At 30.7% G+C, this 27,851-nt stretch overlaps 1 protein-coding gene across 1 annotated transcript in view; it reads left to right on the top strand.

Annotated features, from left to right (window-relative positions):
* Positions 1 to 27,851, top strand: part of LOC107166171 (NADPH oxidase 5-like) — a 90,472-nt gene that overhangs the window by 27,880 nt on the left and 34,741 nt on the right. Inside the window, exon 3 of the mRNA XM_089228918.1 lies at positions 25,467 to 25,561. Coding sequence (XP_089085044.1) covers positions 25,467 to 25,561 — 95 coding nt within the window. The remainder of the gene's footprint in view (positions 1 to 25,466; positions 25,562 to 27,851) is intronic.

The following is a 27,851-nucleotide window of genomic DNA, read 5'->3' as shown; positions in this document are numbered from 1 at the left end:
ATAAAGCGTGTAGGTACCTAGGTAAATACTTATAATATAAAAAGAAATATCGTTCCGGCTCATGTTTGATTTACTGGCCCCTTTGGTTCACGTGACGGACGTACAGTTACGAGCAATTATAAAATAAGACATATATTATGTACGCTTACACGTCTTACCGGAGAATAAAAAAAAAAAACCATACCAATCATGGATACTTCAAATAACTGGGTCGGTTTTTACAAAGCAAGACAATGGCACGATTGTTGTTATTGCCCTTACATTGTCAACAACAGCTTACTATTATTATTATTACTATTATTACATATATTCCCATCATAAAGTATGTTTTTAACGTTTTCAGATTTTTTTTTTACTATTTTTTTTTTTTTTTTTACTTCCTACGAACGTGTATTATTATATTGAAAACCGACGCTACAAAACGAGAAGTACCAAAACGTAACTTGCACGATTCTGTCGTGATAGATCATTTGAAACGCGTTTTTATATATACTATACGGCGTGGGTGAACCTCATTTTATATTGTTAGAATTATCCGAAGGTAGCCGGCCGAGTCTGCCAACAGCTACCGGCAACGTGATCTGTGACTTAGGCCAAGACCACGACTAAATAGATAATAGTACCTTTGATAATGGGCAAGGTGGTGATCGTCAAATCTCGGGTGTTCCGGTTGACGCGAGTTCACAGTTCATAAAAATTCATCGGACGGTTTGTATGAACATATTTTGCATAACCATCGTTTGCCGTCTTCACGGTTAGTGGTTGTACTCACTGCGTGTATTGCAACCGTTTAAAAATACACTATTATAATAAGTAATAAGACACGCAGATGCGGCTCATTCATATTTATACTTATTTTGAGTTCGACGTTACGCGTATAAGAACCGCCGATAGATAAAATAGATGGCTTAGGTGGGTATATACTTGGTTTTTAAAGGGGTCTTTGGAAATATACCATGTTTAGTACAAAATCGGCTGCAAAATAAAACTTCAAGAAATCGCTTTAAACCATAATATAATATTACTATAGGCACACTACACTCAATGAAAAACTTATATCGTAAAACGTCAATGTCATACCAATATGTATTTTCACCATCATCGTCGAGCTCGTCTGATTTCGATTTCAATTTTTTATAACTTTTTTTTATTGCATCTCACGATAATATACTCGCCCAAATATTATCTCATGGAATGTCCTGCTGCTGCGCTCTCATGGTTCTCGTGGATCTTTCGGTGTTACACATATGCACGCACGAAATCCGAATACTTCACATCGTTTCGATTCTTCTCTGCCGAAACTTGTAATACGAGTTTGTTGGCGACAGTAAAAATTACATTATAATTATTATTATGCTCTGATGCGTATGGATGCAAGAAATAATAAAGAAACATAATATTGTTATTACGGCTATCAAACATTCTGTTCGCATTGAACTCCGAATATTCTTACAGTCGAACCGGTTTCGTGTACTACGTCCAAAACGAAATAATAATCGGAAGCTACCATAAGTAGAGCAATCTAAATAAATCATCTTTGTTTGAAACATCTGTATTTTCGTTACTATTTTTTTTATTTTCGTTTGTTCGAGACACCATTGCTGCACGGGTGTTGAAAAAAAAAATATTTCATTGGTAATGATATTGTGTACACAAAACATAATCAAACTGCACCTCATTATGTTTTTTACTTCAAATAAATATCGTAAAAATATGTCATACAAAAAACAAAAACAATGTCGATTTCTAAATCTAATAATAAAATATAGAACCTATAAACTTATTTTCACATAAGTTTTAACTTGTATGTCTTATTTTTTACTCTCGGGGAATCCAATGGATTCAGATTTCATTTATGTCGAAATGGTAGTCGAATATCTATCTACATAATATAGCTACAATACGTTTAGTATTAGTTTTATGTCGTACTATAACTGTGACAAAAACATGTGTGAAGTTTGTAGTGATTATAATAAACACGATTTGTTGGTATGCTTACAATTAGGCCAAGATTGAGGAGGGTCATGGCCTCGGGTCTATAATTCTACATGTTCTAGGGAGCCACTAGTGGTCAGCTATCACCTATCACTAATAATTAAATATTATTTAAAATGATAAGTATATAATACCTATTTATTACATTTTATATTATTATTTATGAACACTTATTATATTGTACGTAAACGTATGTTATATTTATATTTTCTCATTCCTAATTATTTCATCGAATTAAATAATTATTTTTCTAATGACTACTACTTTGAATGTTCTGTGTAATCGTTTTTATCATTTCGTATTTTGTTTACCTCAATATGTCAATATGTATATTCGTATAGCGAATAAATCTAATATAATAATATATTGTTGTTTTACACAATATAATTATTATCTTAATTTTTTATTATCGTATTCTTTTTTTAAAAAACTAATATTTGCTGGATTGAGTTTTTTAAATATGTATACATACATAATATAATATATCAATAATTTAGTGACGTTAGTTCCATATTCAACTATATTATATACTGCAGGCAGCCTTTAAAACTTCTAAAATATCTTTTGAATTACACATGTACATTTTTTATCAATCTGAACAATATTAAAATATAATAGATTATAATATCGTCGTTATCATTAATTTTTTTCATTATTTAACATTGTTTTTATTATGATTATTTTTACTATTACTCACGTGAGAGACACGTATATTGGTACGATAAAGATAATATCACACGGTAATATTGCTACTGTTTATTATTTTCTACATGATATAAACATGCAATATTTTTCATTAATTTCAGTTGGTTGCAGTTATTGAATGAATGATGGTAATAATATAAAAGCAATTTAAATAAACATAGAGTTGTGTAATGTGTTTCTCGTGTATATGGATGAGTTTCAAAATCGAAATTATACAGTAATTAGTAATTACAACGTAGTTACAAGACTATACAGAAGGTATCATACAAACAAATCGTTGTACCTAATTATATACGCGATCGGTATCGATGCTGTATTATAAGTATTATAACGACACACGATTCTGACAATAATTTTCTTCGGCCCACAAAATAATAATAATCATATCTTCGTAATTGGTGGCCTTTTTGGGGAGGGGGAGTTGCTCGGGAGCGTCTCTAACCACATTCGTCAGCTGCAGCGCATTATGGAAAATGTATTCGTGACCGGACCTATATAATATGTATAGGTATGTAATTTCAATGTCGTTTCGCGTTCAAAATAGCGGCCCAACATCATCGTAGCAAATTCGATCCCACCGGTAATTTATTTATTCGCTTTTACCTCCTCTGAATTGTTATCCCTCTAATCGTTTCATTATACTTGCACGTGTGTAATATTATGCTGTGCGCACTAATCACGCTACCGCATCTCTGCACAGCCCCGGCGACTGCCGTCTCGTCGTCGTTTGTAAGTACAGCGGCAGTACCTAATTAGCCGTAGGCCATTAAAATAACTAATAATATACGTGTACATGGAAGCCAAGACATATACAGATAAACGGAGTTCTTATTGCAAGCAGCCAAGACGTCGTCGTGATAATGTCTCCGATCATTATATTATATTTCACGACACAAATATTATATTTAGGAGGTATAACTATATGTTCTGTACTTGTTGCTGCTGCTGCGTGCACTGTGCAGTGATTGTTACTAAATAAGTAGGTACATTATATTATGGTCATTATTCGTTATTTGCGATCAATTTAATTTCGGAAATCCAAATCAGGCATATTATAGTGATGGTTACCAAATTGGACCGCGCGTCGTATCATATTTTTTAATATTTTTATCTCGTAGCCGAGACGTCTAAGACATCATATACCTACTGATTATATGACCTGACCGATTTCAAATTTTCTAGACTAAACAATATAATTCACAAATTCGAACCGGGAAAACGTGAATATAACAGTAGTCAATTTAATTACGTTCCCAAACTATTATAGTTACAGTTATATACTAACTGACTCGAGTTTCACGAATGTTTAACTATGTTTTTCTTATCGGTATTCGAGCACATAAATCGTATAATATCTTTTAGGTATAGTAATATTTTGATTTAGTCACCTACAGGGTAAAGCCAAACGCACAAATCATCGAATATCACTTAAACAGCTACACCTTATACTAGCTAGTTAACCAAATACTGAATACGATATTTAATGATTTATTTTTACATAAGATAAATATCGCACCTGTCTTATACTCAACTGTTATGTTCATCGAAGATCGAACGTAGTTAGTTTTACTTATAAATATGTTTATGATCTCTGAGTGTATCTACGCCTACTTGGATATATTTTTATTGCTCACAACCTTCACTTTTTAGTATCGATTCAAAGAGAATTCGTGATTCTTTTTGAGATTTTCTATGAGGTATTGCTGCGATCACGTTCCTATTTGATATTATTATATTTACATAGACTCCGTAGGTATATTATTATTTATTGCAGTAGAACATAATATTTAGGTATATGACGCGCAATGAGTAATATTTATAGGTAAGTACCTAACCAATAATGTGTTGTGTCGATATTTTAGAAATGTAGAACATCGACCATGATAATGACTAATGCGTAACTAATTCGATCATATTATATCATAATTCTATAATTCATAGGAGATTTTAAAAACAAATTTTTATTTAAAATTTAAAATTTAAATCAACTTATTAAACAATGTGCACAAATATTTCATCAACGTTTTTAAACGAATATACGAACACATCACATCGATATTGCTTTGTTCTAAAATTAGATATTCAATCAGTCCAACTATAAAAAACATTAATACACATTTTACACACTTGGTTACATAATCTTGTAAAAATATATATAACAATTTAGTATGTACGGTAGTACTTGGTTATTAATTATTATCAACTCGTTTCCAGTATTCAATTATTATAAAATTAATTTCAATGAAACATTAAACTTACACATGGTAGACGTGTATAATTGCACATAACACACGAAATAGTCTAATCAATCAAAACCTCTTCCTCGAGGCAAATATTTTAACAATCGAGAATGTCAGTTTGTACGTTTTTACATGTCCACGTTAAATCTATTAAGCGAGAAAAACAAACGAACAGTCTTACTTGTGATTAGGAATACATAATATGATATGATTGCCTGCCTATTCACCGATAACTGAAATTATAAACGCTTATGAGCTCCCGTGTCTCGAGGCTATTATGGATTTTTAATTGGGTTAGAATTTCGTTTTTGATATTTTATGTCGTAATGCCGTCATGCGTTCTCAGTCAAACTGGTTTAATGGAATATGATTTTTTTCACGTAAAAAACTATCTGAAAATACGACAGACGACAAAAACAATGTTTTATGAAGTGTACACATCCAAGGCAATAATTGTTTACAGAGCCTGCATATTGTGTATTTTTTTTTTTACAAAACGTTTGACATATTGACATATATTAGATTAGAAAAAAAACCAAGAACTGGGTTAAGTTTTTGAGTATACAGTTTTTTTTCAAAGCTCTATATCCGGCACAGCTAGATTTCATAGCAATTAAAAATAATAATGAGGATTTTGAATAATTCAAAAAATGTAGTATATAAGATTATATGTAATCCCAAACAGGTAGTGCATCTATAGTAGGAGCCACCTTCTTGTATAATAATCAGATAAAACACGATGAACGCAATTTACCTTAAAAACATCACTTAAAATTTATTTGGCCGTTATATTTTTTACTCACAATTAATAATCATTAATCATGTGTTTATCATTATTGGTTTATATATACTAATGCAATTATAACATGTAAAATACATAATAACATAATAAGTCAACGGTTTATTGGTCGAATGGCCTTTAGCCGTAAACGATTATGTATATCAAGTCGACTCTTGTGAGTGATAAATTTTAAAATGTGTTATTAAATATTTTCTAAGATTCATATTATATTTTTTTTTTCTTAAAAATTGTACCTATCATATAATTATAGCACTTGATTATACATACCTATATTTTATGAAAGGATTCTAACAATTATTTATATTTTATGTCTTATTTAAATTTTTTGCTTAGGCACCTAGCTAGTATATGCGAGTATTAGTTATTGGGTCAAGTCATTTTTATTCAATGCATATAAAAGTTGTAATTTGCACATATCTTATGTTTTTTATTCCCCAAGAACTTAGTTTAGATAAATTCAAGTCAGGTATCTTGAATAATATGTAGGTACTTCGGAGTGAATTTATATCCTACTTCAACTTCGAGTTATCGCGACTCGACTGTATACATGAAAAAAAATTTATACATAATATAAATTGTGCATTAGAAGTGAATTATCTAAAACTTCAAACACCAAAATTATAATATGATTTTTTTACATTGGAGTATGCTTAACATATATAATCGTTAACTGGAGTACGGGACTCAACAATAATAACTTTGACGTTAGTTTTCATACTTTTATAATGTTATATTGTATTTAAATGTATATTAACTAAATAGGTAGGTAATAGGTATACCTACCTAGAGTATACCATCGATCAACGTTTGCCTGTTAATAATTTGAATTTTGTTCGTTTATTCCTCTACTGCTGGAAATCTTATCTTAGAACGTACGAATGCGGTATAGATATAATACATATATACATACCTATATATTTTATTTCTATTTCTGCCTTATTAAACCCGTTAGTTTTGACTAATTTAAATCAAGATAATGTTATGTAAATTGAATTTTCCAAAAATATACGCTGTCTGAAAATGACTGATGGATTAAAATTTCACTGTAAATACTATATACAGTGCGTCAGTGCGTATATAGTTAGATTGCATACTTTTTTTACTTCACATTTCACAACTACAGATTACCGGTTTTTGCCTACTCAGATTTGTACCAGAGTAATTTGCTGAAGATATCAATTTAAATATCGTTAAAATTTCAATGGGAAAATTTGGTATGGGTTTTTTATTTGTATCGAAACGGTTTAGGTCGGAAATAGCTTTACTGGCGGCTGCAGCAACGACAATAAGCCGTAGTTCGAGCTAAATTGATGTGTCAAAACTGACGGCCGTCGTTCTAAAATGGGCTGCACTATGGTGTCCGAAGTCGAAACTTTTAATTGATTTCAAAGAAAGCCACTGATACCTATTTTACCATAGTATATTACTTTAGAAGTCGTTTGACGGGCGGAGTGTAAACGACAGACGTTTTACGGAGCCGGCACACAATATTTTCTCATGGGTAGGTAGTAGGTACACCTATTTCACTGACAAAAAACAACTCATTGGCATTTCGGATACAATAATAATATCAACACTTAACGCAGTTAACACCCTCTATATAATAACACACGTACGACTGCATATGTCTTGATATATTTTATGATTTAATGGAATGATCAATTAAAAAAATGACGTTTATATTGCCAACAGTTGTAATTGGTGTAACATTCAAATCCAGTCCAGCAATTATACTATATAGATATAAACAGTTCAACTAAATATGAAAATATTTTTTCCCACTTTTATGAATATAATTATTATTAAATATTAGTATATTTTTTAATTTATTCACTCCACTTTTATGCATAGGTATATGATTTGTAATATTCAAAACTATAAATATGTTTGACACACCCACCCACACACACACACACCCAAATATATATTATATTATACATTTTAATTTATAATCAAACAAACAAATTAAATACTGTATATTTTCTTAACCAGTTTAAATTGTGATACGTGAAACAAATAGTTATCGTTGAGTATTTATGAAAAAAAAAAAAAATATTAATAATAACCCACGTACCTACAGTGAAAATCAACGTTTGTTAAATACACGATGACAGTCGTATTAGTAAAAGAATATATTTATTCAAAAATGGGTAACGGTAAAAGAGTTCGAGGAAAAAATAATTTAAAATAAATATGGTTTTATTTATTATTATACCCAAGTTAATTTTAGTCATTACTAATTACAAATTTACCACCAACTGATATTATATTAATACATTTCTTTTATTATAAAATGTTTTCTACTCGTTTTTCGTATACATTCATGGGATATTTCGTAAGACCTGTTATGTTCTAAGCATTATAGTTTTACTTAGCATTTTTTCCCGATTCCGTTTTTGCTACATCAACACAATTTCTTATCATATCTTATCTATATAGACTTCCATATGTCCTGTGCTCCAACTCCAACACTTCTCGTTTAAATCTGTCATTGCAACTCTTACAAATGGTACAGTCCTTATTTGTTCGAAGTACACCAATTATTGTCACTTCATTATGCGCATTATATTCCTTTGGTAGATATAAATGTGGAGCTTTAACTATAACAAGATTATATTATCGTTAAAAATTTCGGGCTATGGTTGTTTTGTACATTTTCTATTTTATGGCAGAGCAACGGTTTTCAAAAGTCAAAAAAACATAAATCTTCGTAAATGTTGGGTAATGACAACAAAATGACTACCTTTTCCTTTTGACATACTGCAAAATGACTCAAAATTATAATATATTTAGCATATGGCAATATCTGCAAGGTCCTAGGATAAATTTATTAGATAAATTGTTTGCAAAGCTGCTGTCTTTAGTATAAGTCGATTTTAAGTACACATGCTCAGAGCGATTGACATGTTTTCGAAAACATTGCCGTTGAAATTCCCCGGACTGTTGTGTTTTCTCAATATTAGAGTAACGAAATTGCGTTTTAATACAAATTACAAATATTAAAATGTACTGTACATACGCGCCACGTGGGCATCTGCACGCAGTTTATCGTCAATTTGATTTCTTTTTACCCCTCCGTTATACGCTCTTCTAATGCGAATATAATACACTGTCGCGCATAATTTATTGCCCTCTAATTGAATACTATACATTGGAAAGTCGGATGATTTAAATCACTCACTATCTGAGTCACCGCGCGCGTTCAAATCGACCGTATAATTATTGCCCATTTGTCTGCAGTTAAAACTGTAATAACTAATAACACTATATAGAGGTTCATGTTTGCACAAGAAAATCATAATTATCCTAAATTAACGGACTCGCGTATATATATATATATATATATATACAATATATATATGAGTGTGTGTGTGTTTGTCTATATGTAGGTATAACGCATATTCGTGCATATTATATCATATATTATGTACGGTGTGTGCGTACGTCATATTATGTGCTACCTAAATGGAATCCCTAGAAAATGTTTCTCTGAACCGCGTGGTATTCAGGTCACACGATCCTTGGGGGGATTTCAGATGAGGCCTTGGATATTAATGAAATTAAAACAACAACAACGTTGTTGGTACCTATGTAATACGCTACATATACATGTATTAATATATAATATAATATGTTTAATGTATATAACCACCACCATTGAAATATTATGTTATGCATTTTTCTTTATTTAAAAACGTCGTTGTCACGTCGAGTAGATTGCCTCGATTGACACGACGACGGCGCAAAGCACAATATATAATATAAAGTTATAAATTCGGAGTGCCAGATGATATATTATAGGTTTACGTTAAAGCGCACCATAACCATTTGATTTTGCTATAATATTATCTGATATTAGATATTATACTACATAGAGACATTTCACGTGGGTAGATTTACGTGTATTACGATATAATTATTATTATTGTTATTGTATGACCCTCGTCTAGACCGCGTATAACGGAGTACCTAATCAATAAATATAATTATTACTTATACTATATCGTACAGGACGTATCTATATTGTACGGTTTTCGCGTAATCTGCAACGTCTGCGCCGCGCACAGAATGATGTGGATAGGCATCATGGGCCATATAATTACACGCACATACCTACCTAATTTTAAATATTCATTATAATGGCATTAATATTATGATTTCTCGTCGGATTTCTAAATATTATATAGATAAAAACAACATTGGCAACGGCCGGTATCTGTAATCTAATATATTATATATATGTACGAATGTGGGTAGAATATTGTTTTACCGTAGTCGTAATAAGATCATTGTGCATTTTGATAATTATAGGTAAATCCGTTTTCGTATCGTAGGAGCCACAAAACACAATTATTGGACGGCCTCTTCGACGAGATGAATAATAATAAAACGATATGATTGAAACCCAACAGTATATTATTATAATATAATATATTGTAATAGTATAATCCATGTATTCAAGTTTAACGGCCGTGTCTGGCAGTGATCATAACATTATTATATGATACTTTGAGACGATGTAGGCAGTGACTTCAACGAACGGACACGCTGATGTCAACACTATAGCACACCAAACGTGTCTGATTTCCGACCCACTGGCGATCCAACCGTGACGGAACGTATCTGTCGTCCTTCTCTTGGAGTTTTCACATTGGCGTCCATTCAACGGCCCCCGACCTCGGACCGAAACTGATTATCATATTATTATAACGTGAAAATTATAATTATTATATAACTATTATAATTATTATTATTATTATTATTATTATATTGATAGGACTATGGAATACTAAACACAACAATGACACGATCCGCGAGAATTACAAGTATGTCAAGGTCCCGGGGACTCATTCATGAATTGCATTAGATTGAATAATATTATATTGTTCGTGATGCTCAAACAGAATTAATTATTCAGCGATGCTTTTCATATAATAAAAATAATAATAGAATATGACATATGTAATCAAATCGAACAAAAGATACTTTAACCCTTATGACTATAGGTGCCTATAGAGACGCTTAAGCTTAACAATAAAAACTACCTGTATAGTATATTATTATTATTATGAACAATGTTTTAAATATATTTAGGTATAATATTTATTATACATGAAACTATAATATTTATCATTTGAGCCTTAAAGCTTTAATAACGATATTATACAGTAGGTATATATTATGCACATGGAGTGTTCTTATTGCAATCATAATATATAATCATAATGTATTGCAGAGTGCAACAGAATGTATAATATACTCTGAATAACAAAAGCGAACTCGAGTGCATAAATTAATAGTTGTATATATTATGATTTCTACAAACTTACATGTACAATATTAGCAGATGTTAGACACACACACACATTCGTATAATATTATCGTGTTATGGCCATTATTAATTTCAACCGCTGCGTATCGAGGACGGCCTACTCTACCTATAAGCAGATCGTTACTTCATACTCTAATATAGGTACCTATCTTAAGATTGAAATGTAGGACTGTTGCCGGCGATTGAATGATATGATAAGGACCTACAGGAATTACATTTTTCAATAAACGAGTATAGGAAGGCTCGGATTTGCTAAGATCTCTGCCGATTACATACGAACGATTTTTTAATGTATTCAAATGTTAAACGTATATGTATACTCGAATCCTAATACCTGGGTATTATACTATAGGTATATGTATATATTTACATACCTATATATTGCTACAAATTAAAATAATTAAACGTAAGAGACTATACGGAGACTTCAATGCGTGGATTAACCTCATATATAATAATATGTTGGTTTCTATATTGAGATTATAACCGCATTTATTAGCGACGCGCTAATATACCCAAAAACCACTCGAGACAAAAATAATATTATCTTTTTCAATCCAATCAGTTTTCAGAGCTTGAACTGAAAGAGTTCAATGGTTTTTTTAATGGTATAGGTTAAATAAAGTCATTAATGCTCATTTCAAGATTTAAAAAAACTTTTGTTAGCACAATAAAAATAATATGGTTACGAGAAACTTTTCAATCCGTAGATTTAACAAGTACCTGGATCCATATACTATATACGTATTTAAAAAATTTTTATTTAAATGATTTGGATCAATATCTAAGATCATTAAATTTCACAACCACAATAAGGTTGTATAGAAAGGAGTAAACTATGTGGATTAATATAAATATTAATTTTATATGGATAAATTTATTTATATATAAGCCATTATGATAACTTCCAAATAACTACAATTTTTTACTTTAAATTTTGTTATTGGTATGTAGTTTTAGTACGAGTACGAAGAATATCAATTATTAGATAAAGTTTATGATTTTTCTCGTTTATTTTACTTAACTTAGTGTATTATTAGATCAATATCAACTTTTTTACCAAAAATGTGATTTTTTCAAGTTCGAACTAGATAAGTATGATAATTAAAAAAAAAAAAACCAAAATTTAAATATACCTATTGAAAAATATATTCTTGAATTTGTATTATTTACATAATATATGTAAATACTGTTCGTAAATTCCAATTAGTTATAGGTATCATATGTCATCAACAGCGTAGTTCGTTATTTTTCAGCGTTTCTTATCTCAACGTAAGTCAACTATCCTCGTACAATATTTTAAACATGATAAACGGTGAAAATAGGTGCTGGAATTGACACACTCTGGGGGAGAGGGGGGGGGTTAACCGGCCACGGGGTCAAGTAGCCCGGGAAACCGTATCTGCAAATGCAATAAAAAAGAAAGTATTATATCACTGTTCCCTTCCAAATAAGGGGACCAATAAGATCTATGAACATTGACCTCGAGCGACCATTGGACAATATTGTATGTCCCCCTGGAATCTGCTATATACCTACATTACAAATGATAATAAATAACGTTTGAGTTAAATAATAATTCACATTATTATACGCCACACGATGGCCGTGGGCAACGTTGTGCGAGAAGAAAAATGTTTTACATTTCGGGGTGTGTATGTGGCCGGTGTGAAAAACCGCAATAATCACTACAAATTGGATGCTTGCCCATAATAATTGTATATAATATGGTAAACAGCGAATTGGCAGTACAAAGTACAAACAGTAGTTTGGCTGTTAAGCTAATAATAATATTAATTTACAGGCGTAGGTACTATACCACGTACGTTTCCCCAGCCCCCCCACTTTCATATTATAACAATTTTTTTATGCAATTATTTAGCACGTAATTAGCACGAATTTGCACGACTATTTTTGTAATTTGCACGATTTTAGATTGTGCGTAAAATCTAAAAATATCCATGGGGGGCTGAAGAAATATTTCACCAGCCCCGCCAAACATAAAAAAAGGCAAAACAGAATTAATTCCTGTGCCAATATTTAGCACGTAATTAGCACGAATTTGCACGACTAGACCCGGAATTCGCACCTCACTCCCCCGCCCTACAAATCGAATTTTCTTTTTTGCGCATTTCCCCAGCCCCCCACAAAACTTAAATAATGTGATTTTCAAACTTTTTCTTGTCCCAATATTTAGCACGTAATTAGCACGAATTTGCACGACTAGACCCGGAATTCGCACCTCACTCCCCCGCCCACAAATCGAATTTTCCTTTTTTGCGCATTTCCCCAGCCCCCCACAAAACTTAAATAATGTGATTTTCAAACTTTTTCTTGTCCCAATATTTAGCACGTAATTAGCACGAATTTGCACGACTAGACCCGGAATTCGCACCTCACTCCCCCGCCCTACAAATCGAATTTTCCTTTTTTGCGCATTTCCCCAGCCCCCCACAAAACTTAAATAATGTGATTTTCAAACTTTTTCTTGTCCCAATATTTAGCACGTAATTAGCACGAATTTGCACGACTAGACCCGGAATTCGCACCTCACTCCCCTGCCCTACAAATCGAATTTTCCCAGAGTATCAAATATAATTATATAATGTGTATTTTTTTTTTGTATGTGTATTAAATCCATCATTTATGATGCTACATGTTTTACGTTGCTTTTTGAAGTATGATAAGAATTTATATTATTTTAGAAATAGCTATTAATTCTACTATAGGGCAAAATTGTATAATTCAATTAGTGATATCTAATTAAACAAAAATAATAATATTAGTACTGTGACGAAACAGCTGTGAGCTGTCACATTAAAAAACTACAATGAAACGTGATTCTTGTAGAATAAAATATTAAATAAGTAATAATTATATAAGTAAAATATTATAGTTATAATTTGAATTAACTATATGAGGTTATAGTGACTTGTACATCATTTTATTGTATAATATTTTTTTTTTTTTGTATCTATCTTATGAATATTTTTAAAATAATAATGTAACTCTAAAACAAATTACCGCAGATACTTGAAATGTTGACTGAATGTTTAAATAGCCATTTTATATATTTGATAAAATTTTCAAAATATTTAGATTTGTTTTGAGCTGTTTACTGACATTTTAATTTTTTAACGTTTTTAGTTTTTTTTTTCTATAAATATCGATAAAAATTTATTTTTTCGGTAGAAAAGCTTGAATTAATTTTTAATAATCTATAATATATCCTAGACAGATAAACCCCGTTTCAGTTCAGAATCTTTTTTCGTATACAATGATATAATATCATTGAATTCAAATTTCATTCCATCCATTACAGTAACCCACTTATAACCTTCTGTACAGCAGAGTGACATCTACGACTTACCCGCTTTTTTTGTTTTTGTTTTTCTCGATTTTTTTGAGAACTGCTAGAAAATGTATACTTTTGATCTCTCTTATGCACAAAGGATATTCACTTTGCTATCAGGCACCATCAACCACCCCCCCCCCCCCATGTATGAAATTGCAACATTATTTTAACAAGTTATGCTGTACATAGACAAAAAAAATACAAATCATTTTAGAATCAATACATTCATCACTCTTTCAGAATCTAAAATTGACTATTATCTTTATTATAATAATTTTACTATTGTATTGATTGTTATCATTATATTATTACACCAGTTAATTATTATTATTGTATAATAGCTTGATTTAAAAAACCTTGTTAAATGCTACAATTTATAATCGTTTATTAGTTGTGTAATTAAAACATTTTTACATACCATTTTTCATAAGCCGGACAGCCTCTCTTTCTCTTATTGTTTCACAAGCCATTCCTTCATCAAACATTAAAGAAATAGCTTTTTCCTTAGTGGGTCCAATAAGACGACGTTTTTTTGTGGTTATATGTTCGTTTTTATAATTACCAATATACGTGCAATTAATTTATTATAAAATTACACTCAAGAAATATAAAAATGCACACTGCAGACCGTAAATCGATTACTGTCGACTGTCATCGGTTGCCATAACAATTACAAATGAAATGAAATGAAATGAATAATATCTAATGAAAATGTATAATTAGAATTAATATTGATAAAAAGACGCGCTAAATAATATAATATGGTCGTGATACTATCATGAAATATATATATGTACAACAAAACATGATTATATGATTATGATTTGATACTCTGGGAAAATGCGATTTGAAGGGCGGGGGAGTGACGTGCGAATTCCGGGTCTAGTCGTGCAAATTCGTGCTAATTACGTGCTAAATATTGGGACAAGAAAAAGTTTGAAAATCACATTATTTAAGTTTTGTGGGGGGCTGGGGAAATGCGCAAAAAAGGAAAATTCGATTTGTAGGGCGGGGGAGTGAGGTGCGAATTCCGGGTCTAGTCGTGCAAATTCGTGCTAATTACGTGCTAAATATTGGGACAAGAAAAAGTTTGAAAATCACATTATTTAAGTTTTGTGGGGGGCTGGGGAAATGCGCAAAAAAGAAAATTCGATTTGTAGGGCGGGGGAGTGAGGTGCGAATTCCGGGTCTAGTCGTGCAAATTCGTGCTAATTACGTGCTAAATATTGGCACAGGAATTAATTCTGTTTTGCCTTTTTTTATGTTTGGCGGGGCTGGTGAAATATTTCTTCAGCCCCCCATGGATATTTTTAGATTTTACGCACAATCTAAAATCGTGCAAATTACAAAAATAGTCGTGCAAATTCGTGCTAATTACGTGCTAAATAATTGCATAAAAAAATTGTTATAATATAAAAGTGGGGGGGCTGGTGAAACGTACGTTACTATACCTATAGGCTACTACTACGGTATAGTTGCAGTACTCACTATATTACTGCAACTTCTGCTTCTGCTGGCACTTATGACCTTTTCGATGTTGACATAGTAATTTTGTATTTATTTATAATATATTCTCACCGCTCTTGCAGGTTTATCTTGGTATTGAATTGATCTACATCATACGATTAACGGCCACAGCCTTGCACGATAATGCCTGGTTAACTTATCAAACCAAAAATAATTGCATCGTCCTAGTCTTCGACCATGCTTACCGATTTTTACCGATTAGATTTTTCCCACGCATAGGTAACCTACTAACTTAATATTATGGTAACGGAAAGGCTCCATGAAATATGATCCTTATGAATTATGAATATTTGGATACTTGCTATTTGACCACAAAAAAAAAAAAACAAAAATATAGAATACTCATTTAAGGAGGATGGTGTAATAGTGAGTGATATTATGTGAGTTTAAGTGGATGGTGTATTTTGGTTGTCATTGAATATCAGCTGTACAATAATAATTATTTTATCATTTTTTTTCTTGCAAATTATGCGATATTTTATGTAACCCGTAATGATATGCGTGTAATTTAAAAACGTGATTTCACTTGGAAAAAAGTATTACCTGCAAATATTTGATTCATAAAACATTTCAATCTCACTTTCAAATCAACATAATTTGATTAGCAGATATTGACATATACAATAATATTATGTTTTGAATGTAGTAAGTTCATGTATAAGAAGTAAATGTGTATAGTGATAAAAGTGGCTTAATAACATTATTTTCTCAAAAGGTTTGACGAGAATGTCTTCTTTCGCAGCCGGTTTTAACGATGTGCTTTATAGTTTTCAACCCGTAGGTATTTTATAACAACTACAGTCAACTGGTAATTGTATTATAGTAGCGTAATGTACATAAAATGTACAATGTTCCCGCAATAATAAAACAAGTGCCAAGTCTTGAGTTCGGATGACTACGCTGTGGGATTCGATTATAGTAAATTCTGGTAAATTCAATTTCATCTAAACTACTATCTACATAATATATACGTGCTAAGTATAGTATGTCAGAACAATATAATATTTCGCAATAATAAAGCAGTCTCGATAGTTCGGACAACGTTGTTGTATTCGAAAATATAATACTTTCATATTTTCATCTAATTAAGTACCTACTATTTTGAGCAATATTTATTTGGAGCATGGCAGTTTTTGACCAAAACTGTGCGATTCTTTTTTTGGCTAAAGCAAAAAGCTTAATGGTCACATAGTTATTTATGTCATACACAGGGAAAATAATGAAAAATATAAATTTTATAAAATGTTTGTAATATGTATATAATTTTTGTCAATAATCATTAAGTATTATATCTATAGAAAGTAATTGAAAAATGTAATAATCTATATCAACATTTATTTTTAAGTAAATATTCAAATTTTGGTAGACCGAAAATGGAATGAATACTATTTTTTTTCGAAATGGGTATCGCACATTTATTTATTTATGGACCAAGAGCTCAGTATAATTCACAAACATTTTTGCATCTAGCGAGTGTTTATTGCACATGTCCAATTTTTGAAATGTATTGTTTTTGTTTGTTGATATAATTCAGTTATGATATCAATAATTATAAAAATTATTATAAACTTGTCAAAGCATTAATATGCTGATACCTACATTTCAAATATGATAAATGAAAAAAAAAATTCTAAAAGCACAAAATAACAATAATATACGATAATAATGATATTGCGATGATACAACAGGTGCTCGTGTTCGATCAACTGTACTGTTGAATTCGAAAATACTAAGTTCTGTAAAACACTATAAGATTTTCATCTAATATACATATAATACAATTATTATGTATACCTGTACAGATGGTTGGAGTGATATAATACGTTGTTACGATAATCCGCTGTATATTTCTTTGTATAATGATATAAAGTGCAAACATGCATTAAAAATAATATGCGGAAACGCGCGCGCGCTCGCTCACAATTTTATAATTGCCAATAAATTTTGCATTCAAACAGTTTTCGCCTTAATGTACGCGATCGTTCCCCGGCTGTGTCTTGTCTCCGATATGAGTACCTCTATATATTATATATACATATATAGGTACATATCTTTATAATTAAAACATAAAGAACGAACATAATATACTCATATAATATGTATCACGATATTGATATTATACAGGTGTATAATATAATAAAATAAACCAACGGCGGTTACTCGCGGACCGTATAATACTATTACCAATATTGTTTACGAGAACGAGCTGCGGACCATAATAATGTAACGTAATATCATTATTGTATATAGGTACCCATGTCTAGGTTCCACTGCAGCAGAGACCTGCTACAATATCCGAGTCTAATATCAAATACGTATGATAATATCATTGTATTATTATAATATATAGGCAGTCCCGGCGGGGTCGGATTCAAAATAATAATATAATACTACATCGAACGACGCGATATTTAGTTATATTATATCGATCGATAGCAGCCTGTGCACGCGATATAATAATGTTCTATTATTACTATTGTACGGTCACATTTGTATACATTGTGGCGATGGTAGTCGTCGTCCATAGGTAGGTACATATTTTTGCTATTGCTGCGCACGCCACAATTTCTATGGTGCCATTATTAGGACGCGTAAACATAAATCGGTAAACTCCGCGGTGACTTGTGTGATCGGAATACGTAATGTCGTCGGCGATATTTTATGTTATAAATTGTGTGGCCCCGTGTAATACGTATGGACAGGCGGGTGGGCAAGTGGGTGGATGGGTACCAATATATAATATTATATATTATGTGGGCAGACTTCGCAGGTACCTATATTATGATATAGATAATATGAATATAAAATATATATATATTATTAGGTACGTTCCTATTTATACACACGTAAGAGTTGTACAGTACAACACGTAATACGCGAAACGAATATTTAGCGGCAGTTAAACTTTACGCGCTTTAACCCATTATATGATGTGTAGAATATGTAAAATAATAATATCATTATACTATTATTATTATTATTATTATTATTTCCTTTATTGGTTAAGCGTCTAATACAAAAGTTATTAGCTTTAACAAGAGTAATACATTTTTACATTATAATATATTATGTATTATTGTACAATTCAATTTTGCATGGCCACCACCATTTTTTCCATTGATTTTTTTAATATGACATTTCTGAGTTTCTGATTGTTAGAACTTTTATGTATTATTCTCAGGGCCATATTTTTATATTATTTAAGGAGTGACCTGTGGCGATCTACACTAGCCACTTAGGTATTACCGATTTTTCAAATGAGAATCACACTATTTCCTGTAAATTTTAAATTGTTAATCAGATCGAACTTCATAACTAAAAAAGTGTATTTTTTTTTTAGGGGGAGAGGGTTAATCCTTCCAAGTAACATCGAATTTTGGCCTATTTAGACCGAGTCGTAAACGAGTTTAATAACGTGTAGTTTAAACCACACGTTCGAATTTTGATTTAAATATCCACATTTTCGAAAATAATGTCGTCATAATAGTCTATTTATATTTTACATAATAAGTTAATAAAAGGTTGGTTCTCACTTGAAAAAAATTAATGTTTACCATCTTCACAGGAAACATCTCGAATGGTATGAAAAAAAAACAATAAATAATTTGAATTTTGTTCCTCAATAATTATAATTACAATATTTGGTTAGAAAATCCGAAATTCAGAATTCAAAAAATCAAGATGAGAGAGACCATGCTTGGTAATATTATATCTAAAAAAGTATAGTATAGAGACAGAGCATCCATAGTATTTTATTATATAAATAAATTTGTTAATAAAATAACAATATTAAACTTACAATTACACTTTTGCGTACAATGTCACAACTCACAGTAAATGGCTCACCAGCTCGTGTCCGATTGTTGATACAGTTGTAAGATATATACGAATACAACAGTCTCGAAGAGCTATCGCGGTGTCAACTCCTCTTCGACGACGACGATAATATAGTATTCCGATGTATGACAATGGTCGTGAAAAATAAAAATACGTTTTCATTGTTCCGATTTCGCGTAGATGACATCGGCAAGTCGGACGATTTATTTCCATTTTTTAACACATGCGTTTATCGTGATCCACTGCGACGTGCCTTCATACCTATTATTATTATCATTATTATATTGTATACGATATATACGCGTGATGTTGCAGTATCGCAGTTGCAGCTGCAGTAGATAATAATATAGTCGACTCTCGAGCGAAGAACATAATACCACTGATGCGGTCATACGACCGCGACCTGGGTATATACATATATACATATTATTATAACATACGATATAGCTAACAACATATATATATATATATATATATATATATATATATATAATCCCTCCGCATAATAAAATATGTGCATAGGTATACCGCGTCCGAGATGACTGCACCGATGATGTTGCGCGTAACGTCATTATTGTGTTAACCCTGCATATATTATAATAATATAATATTATTATAAACAGCGTGATACACCGAGTGACCGAGAACGTTCACACACATTTTTTATTAAATTTTTTTAGTTTTGAAATATATGCTTAAAAACCATATTAATATTGTTTTTAAATTGTTGAAGTTATTGTATTATAACCATAAGTACATACTAAATGAGTGTCCTGCGTGGAGATGCCTGTCTCGTTCAAATAAGAATCCATCTCTTCTACTATAACTCATTTAAAGAATATTTTTTCTTCACGTGTTGGTGTATCAAAATCAAAATCTAAACGAGTAGTTTTTGAATCATTCAAGTTTGTGCATACTGAAGGGAGATCTTAATAATGGGTTTGGGTTTAGTAATGAATATATTAATATATCGACATACGCTTATAATTTGTGAAAATGGTCCAAGTATTAAAGTAGTATTTAATACTAGACCCAAGATGATATTTTACTAATATTTTTCCAAAATTATTTTTAAGACATTAATATCGTTATTAGCATTTTAATTTTAGTAACTGAAAAACCACTCGTTCAAATGCTGAGTCATTACATTTAAGAAATATTACTGAGGCGCTAAATTATTGATGGCAAAGGGGTTTTAATTTGAATGAAACAAAAGTTTGCATTACCGCTGGACACTCCCGAGTAGTACAAAAAAATACCAAGAATTTTAAAATAATAATTATTATTATATGGTCCTGATCTCTTGAAATGTGTTCAAAAATTTAAAAAAATCGTATTTTGAATAAATGTATAATTAAAGGAAAACATGAGGTGTGCCAGCTCCGTAAATCACTCTGTGCATGAATATTTTAATGATATGGTGCAATGTGCATGCTACTTGTACAGTTGTATCGATGGGCACGTGTACTGTAGTGTAGTCATGTAAATACCGCAAACGTCGTCCGAACGACCACGATTGTGACGTTGTCGCGGATCTGTATAGCGCGTCCTGTTAAACCGACCGTAACCGTGCTGTTGGTAACCGTCGGAGATTGGCGTTTATAAATAACGATGACAATTATGTCGATGAACGATGATAATATCATTCGTCGGACATTCATAAGAAATCTGGATGCGTTGTTACGTCGTAGCGGGGAGTGAGTGCGCGCTTCGTTATTATTTCCGGTCAAGGAAGTGAGGCGAGATTGTATACAATGTTCAAATTAGCTTCTTAATAACAATTTATAGCCATTAGATTCAGTTAAAATGTGCGTATCACATTTGTTAAGATTTAAGTACGTTTAGTTTAAAGATTTTTCAACGATCGTATAACGTCTTACTTTGTTTAAAGTAATTATTGTTTAACAATTTTAAGAAAAAGCATTGAACTGATAACGGATACAATAGTATCGAAAAAAAATGAAATTCTTTAAAAACTTTAAAAACAATATACCTTTTTTAGATAATAATATAATTTTATCGAACAATTAAAAATATAAAAATGTACTTTTGTAACATAGTAAATTTAGGGTACAAAAATATAGAGGTGCCCACGTTCAAACGGGTGACGCCCATTTTGCGTACACCATACACGTGCGTATGTACGTCTATTACGAACACATCATAACTATAATATTATTATAATAAGACATGCGTTAAGTAGGTGCAAATTCTTCGGCGGCTCTAAGCGCACGCGAAAATATACACGGATATAAATTGTAATAGCCGAGTAACCGACCCCCGCAGAAGACATGCACATGTTACGATTATTATCATCATCGTCGTCGTCATCGTTATTATATTATAAATATTGTATATTTTGCAAATATTTTAATTTACGCAAAATTCGCTACACGCATCGTTATCGTCATCGTCATATTATTATGATTTTGCATATTAAACGTACGCGTGTATAATAGGTATGTATATATTTACGTGCGAACGGACTCTTCGTCGTCGTCGTAGTGAGAGGATAATGTATTAATATTATCATAATATACCTAGGTTGGTATAAGGAGAGGATCGGTACGATAGACATCATCGTCATAATATTATCCATCGTATGTTACCTACCATCATACTTTGCGCGAATTATAATAATAATTACACGACCGCAACAGGTAGGTATATACATGTTTAGCTCGGCGGAGTCCTGTTTTCGGAGGAGGTACCTATAGCTATACCTATAATACTATGTATAATATTATTATTACTATTATTATTATTATTATTATTATTAATATTATAATCGTCGTGTGTTGTAGCAGTTGCAGTATTATACACCCATCTACTTTTTAATGGATTTTTCTCTCTCAGCACACACATACACTTCTTTCTCTCTCTCCTCCCAACATGCGTTTCCGTCGATTCACCGTGATGTAACGACGTCAACACAAAATATGTTTACGCGGCCGCCGACAAACACACACCTATATAATATTATTTATTAATACAATTATTTAATATTATTAAAAAATTATATACTCACCGCGTACCATCGCCCAACGAAAAACACGAGAATGAAAATAATATTATTAACATCACGCGGATGGACGGACGACCACGGCGTGACGATGACTTCGGCGTGTAAACGCGAATATATTATTATTATTATTATTATTATATCCGTTTTTTCGCTCAGTTAACACCACGCGTGGCAGCAGTTGGCGCGAGAAGACATATTATATTATATCCGCGGCCCGCGATAACCACATTCGTATACGTATACGTTATTATTATTTTTTACTATAGATACAATATTATAATATTATTATAAAGCGTGCGAATAATTTAATTTTTTTCTTTCCTTCGCTCCGCGTTATAATTTATCGCGGGTCCAACACTATTATATTATACAGCCATGATATGCATACAACAGGCGGTTTCGTGTTTTGCACTTAGCCGCAGCGATGGTCGTGTGGATGTATATTTTTCTTCGTGTCAAACATATATTACACATAAATATATATTATATTATTATAATTTTCCGTATATTCTCCGGTCACGCTCACACCGTACGGCATTACGCGTCCTACGTCATATTCATAGGAGGCACCTACCTATATATATATATAATGATTATTATTATATTATGTATTATAAGTTCATAATATTATATATGTGTTTAATTTTTTTTTTATGTATAATATTAAAATATACGTGTTTCGCGTTAAAACGCAAATGAAAATTTCCGTATTCGTCGTATAATAGGTACCTACCTAATATTATATAATGTACAGCTATAAAGCGAGTAGGTATATATACCGTTAGGCCAGTCATAATATATCATATCTGTTTTGTAATTAAAACGAATCCGTCGCTGTATATATTATGATTCATGTACGTAGCATAAAAACGTTTATATTATAATGTGTGTGTGTGTTTGATTACACGCGTATGTGTACCAGTGCGAGTTGTCTACCCACCTGTGGATATAGGTACCTTATCAATACCTAACTTATCTCATATACCTATAACGGTGTAGCATATTTCGCCTAATCGTGTGATATTGAAAACGTATGTCAACGATATTATACACCAGCTTTTCCGTTCTGTACATACGCAGCAAGAGTCCACTATGATATGTATAATATATGTACATTTAATATCATAACCTAACCTAACCACACTTAACCTGTCACCTGCATATACTTTATTTAATATATAAAATATTTGTATATATATATTATATACTTTATAATATTATTATTATTATTATTTCATCATGGAGTTCTCGATTCATCACGCATATAGTATAATTCGTAAACTCATAATAAAGGTAGTACCCACTCGAGTCGTAATAATAAGTAGCGAGTACTAAATTTATTACGATCGTAATTTAAAATTTTACCAAACACAGTTATAGGTCACCTAAAATACGAAAACTGGACCACCCACTTGACTCAAACACGTATATATGATACATATACTGCAGTGGCTGTATAGATACTATAAATATTGTTATGTTACGGTCTATTGGGTAAATGCCAAACGACGTTATACAGACATCGATTCTAAAAAAAAAAAAAAACATATAATGCTTCTATATACATGTTTGCACTCTATATATAAAATTAAGAAATGCGTCGAAAATTAAATGTATAATAGATCGGTCGAATAAATTATTCGAACAAAAAAAATTGCAATAAATGTCATTGGTTTATCATAAATTATCATATTTTGTTTTTGATACACATATGTATTTAAACATTCGCTGTATAATATACACTTTTGACCGGATTTATAGGAATTTAGATTACGAAAAAATAGTTTCTTTATTAATTCTGATCTGAACGGTGTACCTATTATGTAAATAAAAGTCAGGGACTTCCAGTTTATTCCATTAAATTTAATTAAAAACGTGGTAAAATTTTGAGAAAAATATGTAAATGGCATCGGAGATTTGTCTTGCACGTGTAATGGGAAATACAATATATCCCCCGACCGCGATTTAATTCATTTTATGGTTTTGGAATAAACGCCCACCTGTGTATACTGTATAGGTATACCTAGCCTAATCTAACCTACATTTTTAATGAAATTTTATGGAGCGTTATATATTTTTCGATCTCTTATCATGTCTCTGATGGCTGCAAGGTGCGGAAGAATATCATAATCGTGCACCAAATGAAGCCACTTGAATCGCACTGTAAGTCCATTAATCAACCGGCATCAAAAAATAAATTCAATTACTTCTGGTCCAGTTGTTGTAGGTATGTCTATATAGTGGCCGACAAACACAACACAATAGCATGGAAATATTTACTACTATTAACCATCGCGTGACCCGAGGGCTGTCAAACGATCTTTGGGCTTCCGTTTGGTTAATTTTTGTTTCAATCCTATGCACGTGCGTCTTATTAAGAATGTTTGCAATCTTTGGATAACTATTTCGTTTATATCCGCATTAAATACATCTTAAATGGTTATTTTTGTTTAGCTATAATTTTCGTGTCACTCGCGGTATAAAATAATATACGTTTCAAATGGTGAAATTGCAACAAATCCGATGAAAATTTTATTTTTCGATTATATTCTGATTTTCGATTTAACAAATTTAATCAGCTAACTTTCGTTGGCTTTTAATTTTTTTTTTTTAATATTTCGTCTAATATTATGAATTTGATTTTACAGGAGGTGCTATCAATATTGTTTGAATTATTTGACAAAGACAAAGAAAAAGTACTCATTCAGGAACAATGGATACAATCGTTAAAAGAGAGATTACTGTGAGTATGTTTTACTTCAAAATGTTTCTAATAATTTATATTATTAGTATTCAATAATTATCAATGAAAATATGTCTTAATTTTTTAATTTAATAATTCGTAATTAATGCACTATAGCTATATGGATTCAAATTGTATCCAAACAAGTCAAAGCATACATACCTATTTACTATTCTCGTAGACCCATACCAGTCTGTTAATCTTTTAGGACAATATTTTCATACTTCACGCCAATTGAGATTATATTATTTTCAGAGTAGGCACTCTTATAAATTATGCTTTAATTAACTGAAATACAAACTCTACCGGCTAAAGTATGCTGAATATCTTGACGTACATTGTTTATGGCAAACAGTTTTATATTTTATTTTTATTTTTGCTATCGTGTTTTCTAATAATATGTCAAATCTAATTAAACTATTTATGCATATAGGATAAAATTAACCGGTTATAATGAAAATATAGGTATATAAATTCAAAAGCGACGTTATCTGCTCTTATCCATATAAAGTATATATAAACATGCACTTAAAACGATGAGGATTAAAAACATAAACGGACATTAAACACGGGTGGGTAATTGCGTATTTTGTGTAGACAACATATTTAATATCCGTTTTTACTGCTAAAAATAATCTTACTGATGAAAAGCTTTTTTTAAAAAAAAAAAATAAAAAAATATGTAATAGGTACTCATGTGAATCCGTATAGTTTTTAGATAACTACTACTTTAACGATATAAAAACAAGTGGAACACTGTGCAGAAATATCGCATAAAATTAAAACCAACTATTTTATTACATAACCATCATATAGGTACATTGCGTTATAGTCTTAAAATACTCGTACACTTCATACCAGAATTATTTTTTAATTGTTAATAGTATTTAATTGTAATGTAAAAAATGTATAGTTTTATGTAAATAACATATTAATGTTATTTTCTGAAAATAAAATTGCCATGTTTATATTTAATTTAAACTTACGCCTTATATACCTAATTGTTATAAAAATCATATTTTATATATCACAATTTATTTTATACTTGAGCTATAGGTAAATATTATTATAATATACCATAACATATAATAATCACTATAATAATAAATTAAATAATTCTAAGAGAGTATAATAAACATATATACTCTCTTAGAATTATTTAATTTTTGTTTTATAATTAAAAACTAATTTATAATCTGATGTTATTTTTAAAATAATTTAATATCAGTATAAATTACCTAGGAAATTATTTATTTTTTTAAATACGACTTTTTACTATACCTAATTTGATTTTAAATAATGTGTTTTGATACACCTATTTTTGGAATAAAATCATAATTTATAGTAAATTAAAATTACTATTTCAATTTAAATCTTTATCATTTTAAATATGTTCTTAAATCTTAAACAAATTAAGATTAGGTTTAGAACATAAACTAAACACATCACTCGCTTATCATAAAATAATGTTTCTAGTAACATTAATCAAAATTTAATATAAAATTGATCATTTAAATAAATAAAAAAAAATATATTCAAAATAAATATTTGTTTAGCACAGTAAATAAAACATTTATTTTTGTTGTGTGTCGGTATCTACTAAAGGAAATGTAGGTAATTTTTATTTTTTATTTCCAAAATATGAAAAATAATTTCGTAAATTAAATTATGTTTATTGTACATTATGTGGATAAGTATATTATACCTGGTACATAAATAATTGTACAACGGACCGCAGATGGTTTGTTACTATAAACTCCGTGTCAGTGATATAGTGTATATTATTATTATCATTGCTCTAATCATGCATAATAGTAGCTATCTCGTAAGTTGTAGTTAATGTAGGTACTGTAGGAAATGTAAATTTTAAATCCAATTAAAGTAATTAGGAATGTGTATCGTTTATACCTGCATGTACATTTCACAATTATGCGGAATCTGCAGTTAATTAAAACAGATGTAACCGAGTCTGATGGAGTTGCGTGGTCGTAGATATATCTTTTTGCGTTTTATAAGTTTTATTGCTAAAAATTTATTTTACTGTTCAGTTTACACCATACACGCTAGGCTCGTTGCCAGTTCCCGTTCAAATAAATGTATTTTGCATGAAGAGCAGACAACACGAGTCAACGATATTTGCATAGTAATTAATTGTTGGAGCGAAGAAAAAACAATATTGTCTGATTCATAGTCGATGTAAAAACATCTAAGTATTTAATGAGAATCAACAGATAGAAATTACGTACACGGTTATTTCTAGGTCTTCAACTACAACAGTCAACGCTGATAT

Source organism: Diuraphis noxia, unplaced genomic scaffold (assembly GCF_037042655.1).
Source record: "Diuraphis noxia isolate RWA-SAM2 unplaced genomic scaffold, SU_Dnox_SAM2 contig0005, whole genome shotgun sequence".
Classification (NCBI taxonomy): Eukaryota; Metazoa; Arthropoda; class Insecta; order Hemiptera; family Aphididae; genus Diuraphis; species Diuraphis noxia.
This window is presented reverse-complemented; position numbering and strand designations above follow the sequence as displayed.